Here is a 22,525-nt window from a genome sequence, read left to right as displayed (position 1 = left end):
TAGTTTTTGGTTTAGAAAAAAATACTCTCTGCATCCACTAAGGCAGTCATTCATCTCATATCCTAACACTGCAACGTCAAATTTGATATTGAGACTTATCTTTTTAAAAAATCTCACTGTTGAAGAAACGATTTATTAGAAAAATTATAAAATAATGCCAGAAGAACTGTGATGCATTATAAGACTGATGTACCTTATTGTGCATTTCCTCTGTATTCCCTTGTATGACCCTCTCATGACACACATGTATAGATACAACTATTACTTAAATTTATATTTACATTAAGCTGTAAGAGGCATAAAGTTTGGAAGTATATCCATTTTCAATGACTGTGGCTAAATTTTTCTGTACTGAGCATGGCTGTGTATGGCCCCAAATTCTCAACACCAAATAATGAGGGAAGTAAGAACTGCAGCACGCTCCTGTAGCACTGTCCTCCTGTTGTGCACCGATTTGCTAGAATGGGCACCAGTAATTTCTCCATTGTGAGACTTGTACTGTTTTTGGAATATCAAATACACCATGGGGAGCTTGCCAGGCTCTGCCATGTGTTGCAGGATACTCTTGGTAGCTTGCCGAGCTCTCCAAAGGGACAGAGGAATCAAACCCAGGTCGGCCACACGCAAGGAAAATGCCATACCTGCTGTGCCATCACTCCAGCCCAGGAAAGGAAGTAAAAGAAGACAAATTACAAAACAACACAAGGTTATATATATATATATGTTGTAGGTGGTGACAATGTACTTAGTGTGGTCCATGGAAATAGATTCACTATGCTCTTAGTCCTAGTCATGGTCCATGGAAATAGATTGACCATGCTCTTGTCTTAGTCAGAATGCCATATAACCTCTCAGTGAGTCTCATTTACTATTTGTTAAATAATTGAATCCATCTATGTGACTATTACTAATACAAAAATACCAAGATAAGTATTTAAGTTACTTAATGGTAATTTTAATACCATGTAGCTAGAAGAAAAGAGAAAACTCTTATATGGTGGCTGAATGCTGAAGTAAGGAAAACTCTCTAAGCAGAGGGGAGTTCTCGAGATCATTGGAGTATGGCATTTAAGACTCAGAATTTTGACTACACACAACTAGTGAGCAACTAGAACATGAAGACTGTAGATTATAGATAATGAACATACTTCACAAATAATAACTATAATTTAAAATGTCAGCTCAGTACTGTTTTCTGAGTACCCAAAGATTTTTCTCAGAAAATTATAGTTGTTTGCTTACTTTCTGAACCAAGTATTTTAGTTCAAAGACAAAAATTTTAAGATGGCTTTATAATCACTTTCCAGAAGGCCAAGAATTCAAATTGAGCCTGCTAGCAGGTCATATGACCAGGCCTAAAGATAAAAAGCACCCAAATTTATCTGCCACTATGATTGTCTACTGAAGTGGAGTATTATTCTAGCTCAGAAAAGAAAACAAACATTTGTTATATGAGCCACTGTCAATATGCTCAGAGACATGGAATATTATTTGACAATAATGACAGTGATGTCAATGAGGATGATATGCCATAAATGATACTGGGTCATAGAGACTGAAAGAACATTTTTTTACATCCTACAATACTCCCATCTCGCTCCCATTCACAACACTTTCCAATGACTTTATAAAACACCACTGATTAAAACTACAGAAAGTTCAAAAGACAATGAAACAACCAGATGTAAAATAAAACTCCCAATCTTTATAGTGCATACATCAAAAACAAAATGACAGCAATTCTAAAGATGATAGCCCTTTGCTATATATTAGAAATGATACTGCCTATATCTAAATCTACAGTGATATTAAAAAAGCTTTGTGGTCACAGAGTTTATAGCTCTGGTCATCAATTTTCTTATTTGTACAAGAAAATAGTTGACAACAAATGCTCTCTTCATCTTCTAACAATCCATGGTTCCTTGAAAAGAGTTGACAAATATAAGATCCTTGCCTAATTTGCACTTACTTTTATTTATATGTATTTATCAAATATGTATTAAGTAGGGAGTGGAGTTTTAGGACAGATATTAAAATCCCTTCACCTTGGGTTGGAGAGATTATACAGCGGGTCATGTGCTTGTCTTGCATGCACCTGACTTGGCTTCTCTCCCTGATACCACATATGGTCACCTGAGTCTCAGTGCCAGCCAGAGTGAGCCATGAGAACTACCAGGTGCAGTCTCAAAACAAAAATAAGAGGGAACACCACTCTCGGGATGGGAAATGCATGCTGAAAGTAGACTATAGACCGAACGTGATGGCTACTCAATACCTCTCTTGTAAACTACAACACCCTAAAGGAAAGAGAGAGCAAAAGGGAATGCCCTTCCACAGAGGCGGGGTGGGGAGAGGGGTGGGGGGGTGAGAGGGTTACTGGGATCATTGATGGTGGAGAATGGACACTAGTGGATGGACGGGTACCCAATCATTGTATAACTGAAACCCAAGCACGAAAGTTTGTAAGTCTACAACTGTACCCCATGGTCTTTCACTAATAAAAATTTAAAAAAAAACACAAATAAAAGAAAATTTAACAAAATATATAAATAAAAACAAAAAGTCCTTGTCTCTTGGGATCCTGAATTTATATAGCATAACAGACAAAAAGTAACAAATTATAGCAAAACAGAGAGATTTGTATACACCTAAAGTGCTTATGTGATGGAGAAGCACTGTGAGGACGTAATTTTGATGGACTTCTAAGGAATGGTTTCTTAGAGTAAGTAATATTTTTATTGAGACTTCAATAGTAAGGACGAGTCATGTACCCATTTCCATATATTGTTCCCAACATATGAAGAAGACAAATCAATTATTTTGTCACAGAAATGGAAACAGGGAGATGATTTAACAACATAAAACTTTTGAAATATCTGTTAAGTTAATTAGCATATGCATGGTATATAATTTTTTGTAAGAACTTTCAAATAGCCTATAAATGAAATCCTACAATTCCCTACTTTAAAAAAGCCATTCTTCCTTAAAAATACTTAAACACATGGAAAGTTTTGTGAATAAACTGAATAAACATAATATGAATTTGTTTACAAAAACAATATTTTAAACATTGTTTAAGAATTCATTTTTATTTTTTCTATTTTTTGAGTACTTTTCTAAGTATTTTATCTAAGTCTTTTATCAAAGGTTTGACTTACCCTTTGCTTCTATCTATTGTTACGTACCTAGTTTGAATTTAATTTTCTTCTCTTCTTCATTTTGCTTTTTTTTGGGGGGGCAGGGCACACCTGGTGATTCTTAGGGGTTACTTCTGGTTATGTACTCAGGAATTAATTATTCCTTGCAGTACTTGTGGGATCATTTAAGATGCTGGGGATCAAACCCAGTACCTTCATGTGCAAGGCAAGTACCCTGCAAGCTGTGTTATCTCTCCAGCACCAATTTAATTTTCTTAAATATTCAATTGAATCTCAAATTATTTAAATATATCACAAAAATAAACTTTCTTGACAATAAAACATTTTAAATGAAAAATCTTGTTATACCCTAATATGGACATGCATAATGACTCAGAATTGGAAAATGCAATGAGAAATTGTATGTAGTATGTATGCAATGTGTAACTTATTTTTTCACAATTTGTCACAAAGCAAAAATCAAATGATCCTGCTTTCTTTTTCTGAGAATCAAAATTTCACTCATTTGGTAAGTATCATGTTATTCAGTGTCTTCTATATACCCTTTCTAGACAATAGAGACCAAAAGTAACCAAAATATAACCTTAGAGGACTCAAATGTATTGCTGTATTATGTTGCTTTAATATTGTTTCTTGTTATCTACTACAATTTTAATATAGCAGAAGTATACTAATATAAATCTATAGGGAAATATATTTATCATTATCAGTATTCTTATTGAACTTTTCAAAGAAGTTGTTGTGTGTGTGTGTGTGTGTGTGTTTGTGTATGTGCGTGCATGCGCATGTGTGTACACATGCATGTGTGTCTATGTGTTTCGTTTTTGGGTTACACCTGGTGATGGGTTTCACTCTTGGTGGAACTTGGGAGATCATATGGGGTGCAGGACATAGAACCTGGGATGGCCATATGTAAGACATGTGTCTCACTGATTGTAATATTTTTTGAGCCTTAGAAAAAAAAGTTTTTTGTTCCAAGTTTTTTACTTTTGCTGTCTCTATGCTTGCCTCTTTTCTTGTATCATCTTCATTTCTAATAAATATCTATTCACTATCATAAAGAGTTTAGACTTTTCTGTGATTCTAATGCCAAAGGAGCAAAAGCTGAAGGTCCAGAGGAACAACTGAAGTTTATTCTTTTCACCTATTTAAAGTGGCAACTATGCATTTATTTATTCTACTATAATTTCATTAAGTATGAAACCATAATTTTCTTTTATAATTTGGCCTTAAAAATGGACTTATTAAATACTTAATGAGTTCTACCACTTCTTACCACAAGAAATTGGCAAAATATTAAAACATAATATCCTCTAGGAGTTCATAGCTTGATATATACAAACAAAAAACTAATAAATGAGATAGTGAATAAAGATAGCATTGTTAGGGGACAAATACAAAGAAGGTCCTACTTTATAATTAAGCATAATTTTGCTTAATAAAAAGCAGAAGCTAAGCTGAGCAGACAGACAAAAATTGAGAGTTAACATGAAGAAACACAAAGAGGCAATCAACAGTCCTTTTGTACACCCAGAAAGTATTGATAATTCCCAGTAAAGTAGACTAGAAAGAAATGAAATTATAGGTAGACAACAGAAGATCCCCCATGCTGCGTCAATGGGTAGAATTTCTTGCAAGAGATAGAGGTCATGGCAAGTTCTAAGGAGAGAGTGAAATTGTCAAACTATGCTTCTTATCAATCAATATGATATCAGTGAGATGAGATTCACATTATCTAATTGAAATCAAAGGTCCAGAAAACAGTTGTGAATGTCTTTCAGTAGCTGAGGTAAGAGACTGAGACTGAATGATGGGATTTCAACTTACAAAATGAAAGATCATAATTTTTAATAACAGAATAGTTGTAGAACTTATTGAAACTAAACTCGGATAACACTGTCTTAGATTTCTTTTGTCTATGCTATAACCTGTTCCACTCTATTTAAGTTCTATCTAGCCCCTTGAGAACCCAACCTTGTTTCATTATTCTGAACTTTTGTCTTTTTTATAAATGAAAATTAGATCTACATTTTATAATCCAATACAATGCTAAAGCAAAGGATAGAACACATTTTTATTTTTTGAAAAGAACTGGAATTATTTAGAGCAGGGTAAAAATTTTACCTTCAAATTGATTAAGGGTTCATTGAAGAAGACAAAGAATTCAATAGCTGATATTAAGCATCTTTATACCTTAAGGTTTAAAAAATACTACAATAAATTTTACTGAATATGAAAATTCAAAAATGGTTATGGACAATAAAGACATGAGTTAAAATAAAATATTTAATTATTGAAGATATACCAAATAAACTTGTTATGTCAAAAGATTTTATAATATAGACTTAGTCTTCCCTTAAAAAGGGGATTTTCAAGACAAAAAAATGTGAAAAACATAATGACAACATAGCAACTGGATAAGTAGCATGCAAGATTTATGGACAGTGTATTGAGGTCAGAAAAGAGTGCTAAAACTAGTCTGCTAAATCAAAGAAGATATAAATAAAGCAATATTATTTTAACTAGATTTTGCCAGCAGATCAAAGACATTTCTGAAAAACATATGATGCAAGGGTGAGAAATTATAATTGATTTTTGCAAAACAGCAAGTTGCACTGTTTGGCTGTAGGCCAATTTGGAACATGAAGAACAGCAGAGAAAAAAAGAAAGCTGGAAATTTAGCTGAGGTCAGAGCATAGAAGTTCTGGAATACATATGACCCCATTGGGGTTTGGTTTGATTTCATTTGTAGTGTAAAGACTGAAAGTTTCAGGGGATAGAAGTGGCCAGCTTGAATACATAGAGATCGATTTGGCAGGGATGGTTCAAATAGAAGAGAGAAAATAGACTGAAGGCTAGGAGGCAAACTAAAGAGTGCCAATAGTCTATGTGAAATGTATTTGGTGGCACTGGAAAAGGCAACAAGTTATAGATGTGACATATATTACTATGATGAAGTGAGAGCATTTGGTGGCTTTTGAATGTGCATAAAAGAGCAAGCTTGAAACAAAAAGCACCAAAATTTCACATCTCAGTGATTTAAGGGAATGATTAAAGTACTTTCAGAGAAAGTTCAAAAGATTTAGTGATTATTGTCTATAACAGATATAATAAATTATATATTCATTATACATATTCTCATATATACATATATACAAAGTTAGGAAGAAAGAAATTATTGAAAAGATAAAGAAACAGTTCAGTATGCATGTGATGAGAAAGTGACAGACTGCTAAAATAAGAAAAAATAATGAAGCCATAACAAGAATTAGTGACAACTAGGAAGGAATACAGAAAATAAAACATCTCTGAGAATAATATTTAGAAAATTTTTCTAATATACTTAAAAAATTAAAGTTTACATAAAGGAAAAGGTAAAATAATAATGTGTAGCTCTGATTTTTCAGAACAATCATAACTAGAACTTAATGGACTTACCATGCAAAGAGAAAATAAACAGTTTTAATGCTTAATGGATTTGAAGGCTTAAAGCTTACCTCTCTTAGAGGATCGTTAAGTTCACTGAGAATATTTTCCTCATCAAAAATTTTGCCTTGGTATCTGTGCTCATAGTAATCGTGAATCTTCTGGCGCATATCAGCTGGTAATTTATGGAATGACATATATTGTTCTACTTGTTTATACTGTAAGAAAAGGAAAAAAGGAAATTTAAAAACATTACTCTACTTTGTTGTGCTATATTTAATTGTGTAACATTCAGTAATAAAAATAAGACATCATTTCAGTGGGAGGAACAATGTATGAGGTACTAATAATGCACAGTATAAAAATTTATTTAGGTAAATTTTTCTTATAAAGAACCACTGTGTATGGAGAGAAAACATGGGCAGAATGAATTTAAGGTATAGCTTTGCAAAAGTAAGTGTTGCAGTTATTATTTTGTATTTGTTATTGTTTTTAATTCTAAAAAAAGTATGCAGTTGCTGCTGGATCCTTTGGAGAAGCATCTCATAAGTGTTGATGGTTAAAAAATAAAGGCTTTATCTTAGACCTTTTTTGCAAAAGAGCAGACTTCATTAAATTTTGAGTCTAGAGAGAGCTTGGCAGGGGTTCGCAAGTCATAGATATTCAAGTAAAAGCATCTGCATTGTAAAGAAGAGAATGTGTCAAGAAAGCTGCAATTTAGAATTTAGGAGAATATTAGGGTGAGACTTGATCCACCCTGTAATTAAAGAGCTTACAATTCAGTCAGACATTTAAGTTTACTTAACCAAGGAACTAATGAACTTGATTATTTATAAAAGTTGTGGTGGAATTGCATTTGGGGAATATAGATCTTCAGAAGAACTCCATAGATTGATTCTCTTGATGAATCATTTAGATATGCCATTTAGATATGCCAAAACATGCAAATATACTACACTTTTTTTTTTCAAATAAAGTGATGCTCTTAAGAGGTGCTTAGAAGGGTCAGGAGCTCTCAGCAACTCTTGGCCAACTGATCCCGGGTTCAAGGTAAGGGCCTGAGGATGTGGTGCCACTCAGACTCTGTGGACTCTGTGGGGCTCGGGACCTCAGGATTGACCAGTAATGCTCAGGGGAGCATGAAGTGTTCGGAATCCAACCCAGCTATCTTGGGATCCCCATTCATACTTCAGTGTTTTGTTTGTTTGTTTTGGAGCTACACACAGTGGTGCTCTGAGTTCTGAGCACAGGAATCTCTCCTGGTGGTGCTGGGGGACCATATGTGATGCAGGGAATCCAACCCGGGTTGGCAGCCTGCAAAGTAAGAGCCTTCTGGCTCTATGATCCCTCTGACTCCAAACATACACATATTTTTTTTTTAAATAACAATTTGTTATTCATAGGTTATAGCAGCAGGGATATTACCTGGAAGTTTATTAGAATAGAATAATTTCATCCCCATCCCAGACTATGATCTCAATATCACAATACACATTAAAGTTTGATAAATATTTGCTCGGTATTTGTATTGCAAGTGGTTATGAAAGTACACTTAAAAAATTAGATGCTCAAAATTAGTTATACTGTACAGATAAAGTCATTGAGTGCAAAGAGAAAAGTTGGTAACAAAACTGAATATAGTGGAACAAAATCCTTCCTTTAAATAAAATACATTTTACATACTATTTATGAAAAATTATGTCAAATATTTTCCTAAGAACAGAGCTCTGGTGAGATCTAAATCTCCTGGTGCCTTAATCATCAATATGTTTTATTTTATTTATTTTTTTATGTAGGAGTACTGCTATTTATTCAGCCACTGATTAGCTGATTGAATTGGGCATGAACTCCACCTTACTTTTTTTCATAATTTTATTTATTTTTTTTCTTCTTATATTTATTTATTGAATCACCGTGGGAAAAGTTACAAAGCTTTCAGGTTTAAGTCTCGGTCATACAATGATCAAACACTTCTCCCTTCACCAGTACTCATTTACTCATTTTTCACCAAGAACCCCAATATATCCGCCTCCTACCTCTCCCAATGCCTGTGAGGCAGATGATTACTTAACTTTTCTCTACATTGATTACATTCATTATTTTGACAAAAGATGCAACACTATTGTTTAGAATTTCCCCCCCAACAATGAGAATTGCTGAAAAGGCATTGTGAAATATTTTTTTTTCTATAGCTGGTAATGAGAATCATATAATGATTTTGGATTTCTGCAAAGAGCCAGATAATTATGAGATTGATTTCTGTGTGTCTGGTGTTATGGCTGTGCCGTAGAACCACTTGTGGGGGTCAACTCGTGACCTCAGTAGGGAGTGAGGGACGAGCCGATACTGCCCCTCTTCCCATGAGACTGCGATTGCCTTGTCACCGCTGGCTCATACCTGGCTTTCCAATAAACTCTGAGGCGGTGGCCACCTTGCTGTTGGGGGTCGGGGGGAAATGGCGGAAGGGAGAAACACCCTTTCCCTCCCAGGGAGGCATGGCACCATAGTTTAACACATGGTCCATTCACTTTTCTGCTGCAAACTGCTGGGCTCTGGATTAAGTCCTTTTGCCTCTGGAGCCATGGCCGTGCCGGAGAGCTGCTCATGGGGGGCAACTCGTGACCTTGTTAGGGTGTGAAAGACAAGCTCGTACTACCCCCCTTCTCATGAGATTGCAGTTGCCCCATCACCGCAGGCTCATACCTGGCTTTCCTATAAGCTCTGAGGCAGCAGTCACCTTATATGTGGTCCAGGTGCATTTCTGCCAAAAGTCACTGGGTTTCAAGATTTGTTTGTGAGTCTCTGGGATCATGGCCGTTAATCAGCTTGATCAGGACCAGAGAGGCCCTTTGTAGGCGGCAACTCGGGGTCTTGTTGGGATGGGGAGAAAAGGGCCAGTTCCACCCCCGTCTGGTGAGGCCCCACGTATCTCTTCACTGCAGGCCCAAACCTGACTGTCTGATGGCCTCTGGAGGATGGTGGTTACTGGGCCACCAGGGGGAACAGGCCAAGGCATGCAACCTACTCCCACCTGGAGTGGCTCAGCACCAGTAACCTACTGCAGAAACAGGACGCATTTCTGCCAAAAGATTTTGGGTTCCCAGATTTGTTTCTGAGTCTCTGGGATCATGGTCATTAAGCAGTTCGATCAGGAACCAGAGAGGCCATGCTTCCAATTATATAGCTGAGCCGGAGGTGGTTTGTGGGTGTGTCTCCCACATACCTAACTTTTGGCCATTTACTTCCTTGGTAAATTTTGCCCCAAGTTTTTGGGGTCTGGCCAAATGCACAGCAGCAATTTTGGAGTATCTGAAAGTCTGACTGTGCCATCACATCATCTGACGGTGATTCACTCGCGTCACAGGTACAGATTGACCTGCTGGCGGCACCATACCCCCTTCATTAATATGTTTTAATTGATAATTGATAAACATATGTATATATATATATATATATATATAAGAAACAGGAACTTACTGCTTTTATTTTTTCTACACTCTCCTTAAAAATAACACTTTTTCTTTTTTTTCTTAGTGAATCACTGTGAGGTACAATTACATACTCACAAACTTTCGTACTTTCGTTTCAGTCATACAATGATTGATTATCCATCCCTCCATCAGTGCCCATTCTCCACTACCAATGATCCCAGTCCAGTATCCTTCCCACCACCCACACCTCATCCACCCTCTCCCCTCCCTGTGGCAGGGCATTCCCTTTTGCTCTCTCTCTTCTTTTGGGTGTTGTAGTTTGCAACAAAGGCATTGAGTGGCCATTGTGTTCGATCTATAGTCTGCATTTGGCACACATCTCCCAACCCGAGTAGGTCCTCCAAACACTCTTTACTTGGTGTTACCTTCTTTATCTGAGCTGCCTTTTCCCCCAACATTTGAGGATGGCTTCCAAGCTGTGGAGTATACCTCCTGGTCCTTATCTCTACTATTCTTGGGTGTTAGTCTCCCATTCTGTTACTTTATAATCCACAGATGAATACTTATTATTCTTAATATTCCCTTTAGACACCTGTGTACAGTGTGAAATACAACTTTCTTTTTGTTAGTTTATTTTTGTGATTTTGGAGGCAAGTCCACACCCATACATTCTCAGGGCTTATTCCTGGATCTGTGCTTAGGGATCACTCCGGTCTTGCTCAGGAATCCTGGGATTGAAACTAGATTGTTCTTCTATCTCTTCAGCCCCAATAAAATACAACTTTCTCCCGAGGTCTTTCTCAGTTCGGCCACTAGATCACGAGACTTTCCCAGAAAGCACTTTAAGATCATATACACACATGTGAATCGACTTGATTTTGTTTTAGGCATTTTATTTATTTTGAATTGAGGTACTAGTGCTGTCCCAGACATGTATGTATTCAAGAAAGACTGAGTTAATGCTTTTATGAAAAGCTCTCAATCTGTTCACTGCCTAATCTCGTTATACCTGGTGGCACCTTCTAGAGACCTGGAATTTGTTGTTCCAGAGGAAGAGATACTTCACTGGCTTTCTCTGTAAGACACTGAGGTAGGATAAAATCGATTTTCATCAGAACTGGAAAAGATCTATATTCAATGCCAAGGATAACTGTGTATTTGAGTTATACTTGGGGTCAAAAAAAAAGCAGCAGACTGATATAATTTTTAGGGTTTGAATTTCCACAGGAGCTCCCTTACCTCCCCAGGTTAATTTCCACTCTAATGATATATATGATTTGTAACAGCCCTACCTGGATTTTTATAGTCTGTTTTCACTAAAGAGCTTTTGTCAATGCTCCTGACTCCTTGGCAGGTCAAGCCAGACACACAGCTTGATCCAAGTGCCCAAAGCCTGAGCCCACAGGGAGCTCCTGCTGGGCAAAGGTTCCCGCCTGTCTGATGCTCCTCTGTGCTCTCATTGCTGCACTGTATCTTTTGATTTCAAATCAAAGCCACATGGGAGTATAGTCTGTGGCGTATGGGGAGTTCTGTCAAATATCCAGATGTGAAAAGGCAGTAAAATAGCTCAAGACAACAGGACTGCTGCAGCTTCATCCACTGTAGTTTCTATCCTCATTGATAGAAATTATTTCAGTTTTGGTTAGAGGCTTGTACTTTCCTCATGGCCAGTGGGTGTTCAAGAAAACACTGTGAACCTTTCTTCAAAGATCATTTGCATAAAGCCAGAGAGGAGTGGAAAGACTAACTTCAGCAGAGAACTGAGCTCTAGGCTCTATTCACTGTCACCAACTTATACATAGGGGAGGCAGCACCGAATCTTAGTAGCATTTTCTTCATTTCTGCAAATCTAAGACTATGTGCAAAGGTCGGCTAATCTAGAGAAAAATATGCTCAATGTCTATCTTTAGAATTTGGAACTGTATCCTTGATAAGCTAAATACAAATGTCACAGATAAAGTGATTTTATTTTTAAGGACATTCAGGGTTCGATGAGGCAGCGATTTTTCCACACACAAATTATTTAATCCCTTAACACTTTAGTAATCTATAGTAAGAGGGTGTCTAAGCCATGTGATGTGGGGATATACTATTTCTGTGAGAGTAGAGGAAATAAAATAAATTCAGTTTGTTACAAATGTAAGAGCCATGAAATATTCTAGTGCTTTGTTCAGGTCAAGCTCAAAAGAAAAATGACCCACAGTCTCTGAGGGATGACTAAAAGATGATGTATCAAGTAAGGAGAAAAAAGACAAAAGCATGGAACTTAGAATATAAAATGTTTGGGTAATAGTTTGGTCAAGTTTAAGGAATTGGTATTAGCCATCAAGAGTGAGAACAGACCAGAAAAACTTGATTAGCAAAGTCCAAAGGATAAAGTTTCAAAGGCGGGAGAACTCAAAGGAGGATATTCCATGAAAAGAGGCATTGGCAATGGAAACTGAATTTGATAATTAGTTATGAATGTTTTTTAGAACCCTACACTGAAAACAAAAAAGGATTTTTTTCCTCATGATTTCCTCATACAGAGCAAGAGTTGCAGGAATAAACAAAACACTTCCATGTGATGTGAAAAATACAGATAAAAATTACCCCTTTTAAAGAAGACATATAGCATAGGAGGACAAAAAAACTAAACTAGATGCTAAAAGTTATTCATAACATGCATATTTTTAAAAAGGATAACATGGCAATTCATATTAGCTGTAGTCATATGCTATATGTACAAAATGACAATACAACTAATGATTGCTGCTGAATAGATTTTTTAAAAAAGTCAAATATAATTCTGAATATATAAAATAAAAAGTTCATTCCATAATATTTGTAGACTATAAAACAATTATCATTTTTAGTATTAAAACACTCTAAAATACTATAGCACTAATAACAATGTCAATTTTTGAAAAATTCCTACCACAAAATTCTTATGAATTTTATTTTATTTATTTATTTATTTTTCTTTTTGCTTTTTGGGTCACACCCGGCGATGCTCAGGGATTACTCCTGGCTCATACACTCAGGAATTACTCCTGAAGGTACTTGGGGGACCATATGGGATCCTGGGAATTGAACCCCTGTCGGCCATACTGGCTGCATGCAAGGCAAACGCCCTACCCACTGTGCTATCGCTCCAGCCCCTGAATTTTATTTTTAAAAGCTCTATACACATAAATTATATATAAAACTACTGTAGGCATACCACATATATAATTGACTTCACTATTCCTAGATTTCTTTTGTTTATTCATGTTATCAAAACAAATCCCCAAGTAAACAACTAAGGTAGACTAATATGAATATAAGTATGTTAGATTTTTTTGGTTTGCTAATTAAATTCAAAGGCGATAACTTGACTGCATATCAACAAAGTCTCCAATGGAGACTGGGCCTGCTCGAGCAAATCGACGATCAACGGGAGGGCCTTTACCTTTACCTTTACCTATATCATATCTTAGGTGGAGCAGCTGGTTGGATGCTGAGTCACATGGACTTGAGATTCTATTCAGATATGTGTATTTATCAGTTACTTCATAAATTCTCTTCCCCACATTTTTGATATATTCCTTACATTACCTCTATACCTTAAACATATCTCTTCTGTAACTAAATATTTCCTGAAATATTATAGGTAATTTTAATTATTGAACTTTGTGTTTTTAAAATGTTTCTTTTTTTGCCTTTTAATATATTTTCACATTTAATATGCAAAAGTTTGTAGAAAGCAAATACAATAGCATATAATTTAAATATGGTCTTATGATACTCATCATTGTTCCCTCCTAAGCCAAACTGCATGTTTTTGAGATTTTCTCCTTATTACTGGCAAGGATTATGCTGGAGCGATAGCACAGCAGTAGGGCGTTTGCCTTACAAGCGGCCAACATGGCCAACCTGAGTTCGATTCCTCCGCCCCTCTCGGAGAGCCCGGCAAGCTACCAAGAGTATCTCGCCCGCACAGCAGAGCCTGGTAAGCTCCCCGTGATGTATTCAATATGCCAAACACAGTAACAATAAGTCTCATGATGGAGACTTTACTGGGCCCGCTCGAGCAAATCGATGAACAACGGGAGGACCGTGACCGTGACTGGCAAGGATACACAACTAATTAATTAACTTGTTTGGTATTTGGTTTACAAATTAAATTCAAAGACGATAATCTGACTGCATATCAAGTGTGATTTGGGGTCACACCTGGCTGTGTTACTCCTGGCTTTGTGCTTAGAGATCCCTCCTGGTGGGGATTAAGAAGCCAAAAAAAAAAAAAGAAATTATTTTGTTTTATTCTGTTTGGAGTACAATACTAAACATTTTTTTTCAAAATTATTTTAAGGATGCTTTCATTCATGAAATATCTAGTTAGTAAATAGAAGTGAATTCAATATGTCTGTTGGATTTAGTTCCAGTAAATTTTTGTAACTTTGCCCAAAGTGTTTCACTAGAGTGTGTGTACATGTCAGAAATAAGGATAATTCATATCAGGTTACAGTGATTTGAGTATGAAGGAAACAAACACATTTTTAAAAATACTTTAAATTTCTTCCATATATTTTAGTTAAAAACTGGAGAGTTAGAACAATAGTATGGAGAATGTTAGCAATTCTAAAAATGTACAAAAGAACTTTTATTACATTTTATTATTTTTTATCCATATTATGATTCCTGGGCTAGAGCGATAGCACAGCAGGTAGGGCATTTGTCTTGCAAGCGGCCGACCTGGGTAATCCGGGTTCCTCCACCACTCTCAGAGAGCCCGGCAAACTACAGAGTATATCTCGTCTGCATGGCAAAGCCTGGTAAGCTACCTGTGACATATTCGATATGCCAAACACAGTAACAACAAGTCTCATAATGAAAACATTACTGGGCCCGCTCAAGCAAATCGACGAACAATGGAAGGGCAGTGCTACAGTGTTAATATGATTCCTACCTGAAAACTGAATTGCCAATTTATATACACTTCCTTCAACCACCATCCTCTGAACATCACTGAATCATGTAAATTCTATATGCTAAACCTTTCAATAAATTTTCATTTCCTTGAATGACCAATGTTATTATTAAAGAAAAATTTCTTTTCCCTAAAATAACTCTCAACTTTCTAGCTACGTTTGTTGTATTTATTTTACATGCCTTTCTGTCTCTAATCCATTTTCCAAATCCAAAAGAGAAAAATATAGAAATTCAAACCTTATTATTATATCTCCCTGAAAGCTTTTTAATGGGCTCTCACTGCATTCAGGAAAAGTCCAAGTTCCTTGGCCTGCATAACCTCTCTTGTTATGATTTATATTGTCTCTTTGTTCACTACATTGGCAAATCATTTTTCTTTATAGGTTTAAACTTACTTCTGTATCTGGATACATAATTTATCTTCTCTATCTGGATTGCTCTTGAAATATATGTTCCTGACTAATCCTTTAATTGACTCCTCAGATATCATAGCAAGAAAATATTCTGTGATTACCATTCTGCCCACAATAAAGAAGATAAAAATTCAAAGCATAGTTTCTACTTTTGTATCATTGTAAACTTGAAGAAAGGTCAAAGCTTAGAATTTTTATTGTTTGTGAGATATCATGATTTTAATACTATTAAACATAGCTTGGTGCAGATACAGTTTTAACATTCCACCCATCCGAGATGCTTCCCCAGCCCTAACCCATCCCCAAGTAAGCTCAGTTTTGTAGATCAACTCTCCAGTTCTGTTGTTTTTGCCCATTTGTTGATATTCTTACTCTGTATTTTTTGGAACACACCCAGCTGTGCTCAGGGATCATTCCTGGCTGTGCTCAGGCGACCCTGTGGGATGCGGGGTACAGATTTCAGGTGCCTTACTCACTGTGCAGTCTCTCCATCCTTTCACATATTTTATTTAAAAAATTCTTTTCATTTTGCTTGCCAGTCTCAGTGTTTTCCCCTGTCCTATTTTCCAGCTCACCAATTCTATCAGCTGCTTCTTTTTTGTCTCTTGATGAGTCTCTCCAATGCATGCAGTAATTCAGCTATGGGGTACTTAAGCTCTTTTACTTGAGATTTTCTCATTGTTTTCTTTATGTGAGTTTTCATTATATCTATTGCTCCCCTGATTTCAGTTCTCATTGATAGAAAGGACTGTTATTTGGTACCTCTTCTTTTAGTAAGTTACCTCTCTAGCCTCATGGCATCTGTTCTTGGTGGCATTCATTTCTCTCAGCAATCAGCCGCAGTCTCAGCTCTCACTCTCCAACTGTTCTCCGGAGTGAGGCCTGTTTCCAACAGCTGATTAGGAGTGCTCCCACACTAGTGCAGTCCTCAGGAACGAGGGTGGCTGAGAGGGTTGTGATCTCTTCAGTCACCACCCCCACCACAGATATTCTACCACCACAAAAATTAAGAGTAATAACTCTTAACATATTGCTTTCTGTAAACTATTATGTTTAGTCTTAACTGGAAACCAAATTTGAAGTGTTTAAAGTTTAGTATAAATGCCAGTCTTTGACAAAATCAAATGTATATAAACTATTTACATACCAATATAAATGTATATAAAAATACCAATTAGGAACTGGAGAGATGTGGGTAGGATGCTTGCCTTGCAAGTGACCAACCCAGGCTCAATATCCAGAATCATATATGGCCCCTCAAACTCCACCAGGACTGACTGCTGAGCACTGAGGAGGAGGAAACCCCTCATTCCCTCTCCCCCCTGCCAACAAATTTCTAATGACAGGAAAATTAAGTACTTATTTAAAAAAAATACCTAATCTTGGTTTTTTCTTTTTTTTTAATAGAGGATTATATGTCTTATTTGTGAAAACTAAAAAATCCATTACTTGTTTTGCTTCATTTTAAGGACACACCTAGCTGTACTTCCTCATGGCTTTGCACCCACCTTCACACCTGGTGTTCAGACGATCATATATAGTCCCAAAGATTAAACAGAGGTGAGCAATGTGCAAAGCAAGTCCCCTACCTCTGTCTTACCTTTGTTTGGTTCCCAGTTCATTAACTTTTAACTTAAATGAATTTTTGTTTATATTTTAAAAATGAGGAGGTAAAGCACAAAATGTACTCTAAAGTAATAAGCCCTGTCACTGTCACCCCGTCGTTCATCGATTTGCTCGACTGGGCCCAGTGACATTGTGAGACTTGTTACTGCGTTTGGCATATCAAATACGTCACGGGTAGCTTGCCAGGCTCTCCAAGAGGGGCAGAAGAATCGAACTCGGGTCGGCTATGTTGGCTGCGTGCAAGGCAAACGCCCTACCCGCTGTGCTATCGCTCCGGCCCCATTCTTCATAAATACAGACATAATATTTCAAATCTATGATACCTCTAAACCTTATAGGCTACTCAGGACTGCAGTATTTAGGCTAATAAGCTGTTGGTGTAGAGTAATTAATTGGCTGTAAATTTTGCAAAATTCAGGTACTCTAACTGTTGCCCATTATGTCCTCTATGTATTCTACATATACTCTATATCCTATACATATGAAAATATAATTTTTATTTATGTAAGCATTCAATGAAAAGATAAAAATGTATGCTGTACCTCCATTAAAAAGATACCTTTCCTTTCTGGAGCTGGATAGATAGTACAGCAGATAGGGTGCATGGTTTGCATGCATCTGACCCTTTTTTTAAAAAAAATTTTATTAGTGAAACACCATGAGGTACAGTTGTATACTTACAAATTTTTGTGCTTGGGTTTCAGTTATACAATGATCGAATACCCATCCCTCCACCAGTGCCCATTCTCTACCACCACCAGTCCAGTATTCCTCCCACCCCCCATCACCCCATCCCTCCCCACCACTGTGGCAGGGCCTTCCCCTACATTATCTCTCTCCTTTTGAGTGCTTTGGTTTGCAAAAGAGACATTGAGTGGCAATCTTGTTCAGACTATAGTCTACTCTCATCATGCATTTCCCATTCTGAGAGGAACCTCCCAACACCCTAATATCTATGTTTCAAAGTGGAAATGATAGTACAGGGGCTTGCCTCTCATGTAGCTGATTCAGTGATTCGATCCTGGGGTCACTTGGTCCCATGAACAGTTCCAGGAGTGGTCCCTGAACATCCATTAATATGCTAATGTATGTCTAATGCTTCCCCCACCAATATTTTTTTCTTGTTAATTCCATGCCTTGGTTGAGTAATAATCAGTCTCACAATGGCAAAACTAAAAGGTCTTATTAATTCAGTGGGAAAATTACATTCTATAATCTTTGGTAAATATCTACCATGAGAGTAAAGAAATGTTACTTGAGGAAAATGCTAAGAGTAGCACTGAAAAATGAGAAAACTCATAGAGATCTTATTTAAATAAGATATTCATTTAAGAAAATGTGGGTACAAAGAAAAAAAGAAAATGTGAGTACAGGTAATTAATTTTAAAATAAAATACATAAATCTACATTAACACATATGTGTATATATTAATATAGAGATATGAGTTCTCAATGTAAATTTAAGGATGTTATATAAATTGAACAATAGTCGTCTTGATGGTTAGAGACTGACTCTATTTTATTTTATATACTGGGGAGTGAATCTAAGATAACACAAACAAGGCATGTATTCCACGTTGAAAGGCATCCCTGGCTGTGGCAATGATTTATTAACATATACTGATACTGCTTTGAATTTGACAGCAAGCAAGAGCATAAAATATCTGCATAATATTACCAAGAAAAAGGAGACACTATCAGAAAACCAGTCATGGCATTTATAAGAAGAAGGGATCCCAAATTTATTAAGTACCATGAAGCTGATAGTCATTGAAAAATTAAGAAAAAAATCAATCTCTAGGACTACAAATTCCAAAATTTATAAAGATGCTTCCTGAAGTGGGGAGAGAAAACAATTTGCAATTTTGCACCAATTCAAGAGTGCCTTGTTGAAACTGGTTTGCAAGAGGGAGGCTTTGACTCACTGGCACTAAATTTCACCTTCCTCCCTCTCACCTAGCATGCTGGATGTGGCTTCCACAATTAAATAAGAAATTGCCTCCTGAAAATTAAAGTTCTAGTAAATAGAAGTTGGGGCAAACAACTGCTTGCTTAAAATACTAGGAACTCACTGTAAGGCCAGTAGTAATATGTATACTATGAAGAAAAATCAGTGAGTTGTGTATTATCAGAAAAATGAAGTAATTGCTATTTGTCAAAAAAGAAAAATAAAGAAGTGAATTCAAAGATGGAAGAATGGGTTACTGGATATCCACAGACATAGAAAAAAGAGCAGAGACAAAAAAACAACTTTCAATCCTGTTTCATTCAAACATGTCTTCAAGTATACCGCTTTTAGTAATCAATTGTGTTTTGTGGTAATTGATCTTGAGTACAATTTAGGTTAGTGAGTACTTATGAATTCAAATTATAATTTCTGAAAATAAACTAAAATTTTAATATGACTTTTTGATTTTTCATTTATTTTCTGAGTTAACTGATTTTAAGAGTGTATTGATTGTCCAATCACTAGTCATTGTGAATAGGCATAGTTTTTGTTTAGTTCTTTACTTAACCAAGGGGGAATTTTACACACACACACACACACACACACACACACACACACACACACTATGCACTATAAACAACTAATGTATTTTTTTTTTATTTTGTGCCACACCTGGACATACTCATAGGTTTCTTCTAGTCCTACACTCAGGTATCACTCATGGAAGTGCCTAGGGGATCAAATGGGGTATCAGGGATCTAATCTGGGTTAGCTACATGTAAAGCAAGTGCTTTACCCATTCTTTGTACTACTATCTGCAGTCCCTAAGTATCTATAATTCAGTTGGGTAGCTGAGTTTATAGATATTTAAATGGAAATGATCAAGTATAGAAGAATAAAGAAATTATCTTAGTACACCTTTTCTCTTATTTGCCAATATTCGTTAGTAGAGAAATTTGTCATTTAAATGTCTATTTATAGACCATATCTTTCCCTTTAATCTAGATTTCTTACGTCCAACTGCCTAACTGACATTTCCACCTGATTTGTAATAAGGATCTCACAGTTACACTGTCACTGTCCTCCCATTGTTCATTGATTTGCTCGAGCGGGCCCAATAATGTCTCCATTGTGACAATTGTTACTGTGTTTGGCATATCGAATACATCACGGGCAGCTTGCCAGGCTTTGCCGTGCGGGCAAAATACTCTCAGTAGCTTGCTGGGCTCTCCGAGAGGGGCAGAGGAACTGAACTCAGGTCGGCCATGTTGGCCGCTTGCAAGGCAAACGCCCTACCCACTGTGCTATCGCTCCAGCTCAAGGATCTCACAGTTAATACTTCAAAACTAAAACAGGTGGAGTTCATCATTACAGTCTTCTGGAATTAGATGCCAATAGCTTGTTACTACTGCCTAGAGCCAAAAACACAGACGTTGGTTTTGCCATGTATATTTCTTTCATTTCTGCCAACTATCTTATCAATGTATCACTGTCATCCCATTGTTCGTCAATTTACTTGAGTGGGCGCCAGTAACATCTCTATTCCTCCCAGCCCTGAGATTTTAGCAGCCTCTCCTTACTCATCTTTCCCAATGTTTGGGGGCTCTTTCAGGGTCAGGGGAATGAGATCTGTTATAGTTACTGTTTTGGGCATATCAAATACGCCATGGGGAGCTTGCCAGAGTCTGCTGTGCAGGCGGGATACTTTCAGTAGCTTGCCGAACTGTCCGATATATATATATATATATATATATATATATATATATATATATATATGGAGAACAGTGACAATGGGAGGACAGTAACAATGGAAGGACAGTGACAATGGGAGGACAGTGACAGTGTAACTGTGAGATCCTTATTTTTTTTTGACATCTTATTATCTCATTCCTACTTTGGACAAACTTGCAGGCTATCGAATGTAGCCTGCCCACAGGGCAGAGTCTGGCAAACTCCCCGTGGCGTACCAAATATGCCAAATACCAGTAACAATGATGGGTCTCATTCTCCTAAAGAGCCGTGAATATAATCTCAGGGCTAGGATGAAAGAGACGTTACTGGGGCCTGCTCGAGGCAATCGACGAATAACAGGATGATGAAATGAAAAAAAAAATATATATATATATATATATATTTCACACTATGACTTGTTGCCTACTGACTGAATCCCACCAAACCTGGTGTGGTAATAATCGAACATGCTGTCTTATGATGTGTCTGGGAAGCAGCCTGGAAGGTGGTAGCAGTTGGGTAGTAGGGGTTGGCTGCCTGGGCTGTCCCTTGGGGCAGGGATGACTCTCACCCATCTCCCTGGGACGCCCCTAGTGAAAACAGCCTGGTGTGGAGTCTGGTGGTATGGTTAAGGAAGCCTCATTTTATGCTCTCTTCCAGGAGAAGAAGCAGTGAGTTCTGAAGGGTGGCCAATGAGATTATCAGGAGCTGGCAGAAAGTGGCTTATGGGTGTGATTCCTGGGTCGCTGAAGACTGGGAGAAGCAGGCAGAGGATATCTGCTCCCTGGTCCTGTTGGGCTCAGAGTCCAAGGTCATAAAGTTCTGTATTCCCTGGGTTCTGTGTGACTTCATTCATGCGTGAGGCTTGGCCTAAGCATGCGGAGAGCGGCCTGGAGCGTGGTGGCAGTTGGGCAGTGTAGGTCGGCTGCCAGGGCTGGGTCCCTTGAGGTGGGGAGAGCTCTCACCCACCCCACTCTGGGGCGCCCCAAGTGAAAACAGCCTGGCATGGAGTCCGACTATCTTATCAAATGTAGTATTTTTTTTCATTGAAATTTATTTATTTACTTATTTATTGTCCTTGGAGAAAGTGGTATTCAACTCAAGGTCTTCCCTTGGTGATTCTTGTCTGACAGGGCTGGCAGTACAAAGTGAGGGCATAAGGATGTGCTGTTACTTGGGTCCTGTGGGTTGGGATTTTGAGGCCACCTTGGCAGTGCTTGGGGACCTCTGAAGTAGCATGTGTATGATATAAGGACCATAAGGTGTGGGGACAGGACATGGTTGGATGCATGCATTCATCTTAACCCCTGTACTCTCTCTCTCCTGACTCTTGAAAAATCATGTATAATATAATTATAATTATAACATAATCATGTATAACATAATTCACATTTTAAGTATTTTTTTTTCCATGAGCAACTATAACCATGCCCAAAACTTATAAGACTTCCATCATTTCTAATGTTCCTCATTCTATTTTGAGGTTATCTCACATTTCCACCCTGGGTTCTTAGCAAGTACTTGAGCTTTCCCTTCTATTAATTTCATCTTTCCTATATTTTACATTAGTGGAACACTATTATATTAATATTTACAAGAGTATTCATTTATCATGTAGCATGCATCTGTAAGCTGCACAAATCCATGTATGTATAGTAAATTTAAAAAAATTGTGTAGTCCACTTTCAAATCTGTTTTCCTATTTACTTATTCCCCTTTTACTCTTTTAAATGTGGTGCAAATTAGAACTGGAGCAATAGTTCAGTGGGTCGGATGCTTGCCTTGCATAAAGCTGACCCAGGTTCAATCCTCAGCACTTATAGAGACTTCAACTAATGT

The 22,525-nt window shown here is 37.1% G+C and overlaps 1 protein-coding gene across 1 annotated transcript in view; it reads right to left on the bottom strand.

Annotated features, from left to right (window-relative positions):
* The window catches only part of HCN1 (hyperpolarization activated cyclic nucleotide gated potassium channel 1), a 391,355-nt gene that overhangs the window by 78,298 nt on the left and 290,532 nt on the right, over positions 1-22,525 (bottom strand). Inside the window, exon 5 of the mRNA XM_056112052.1 lies at positions 6,656-6,802. Coding sequence (XP_055968027.1) covers positions 6,656-6,802 — 147 coding nt within the window. The remainder of the gene's footprint in view (positions 1-6,655; positions 6,803-22,525) is intronic.

The sequence above is a fragment of the Sorex fumeus genome, unplaced genomic scaffold (genome assembly GCF_029834395.1).
Source record: "Sorex fumeus unplaced genomic scaffold, SorFum_2.1 ptg000015l, whole genome shotgun sequence".
Lineage (NCBI taxonomy): Eukaryota > Metazoa > Chordata > Mammalia > Eulipotyphla > Soricidae > Sorex > Sorex fumeus.
Note: the sequence above shows the minus strand (reverse complement) of the source record. Positions and strands in the feature narration are given on the sequence as shown.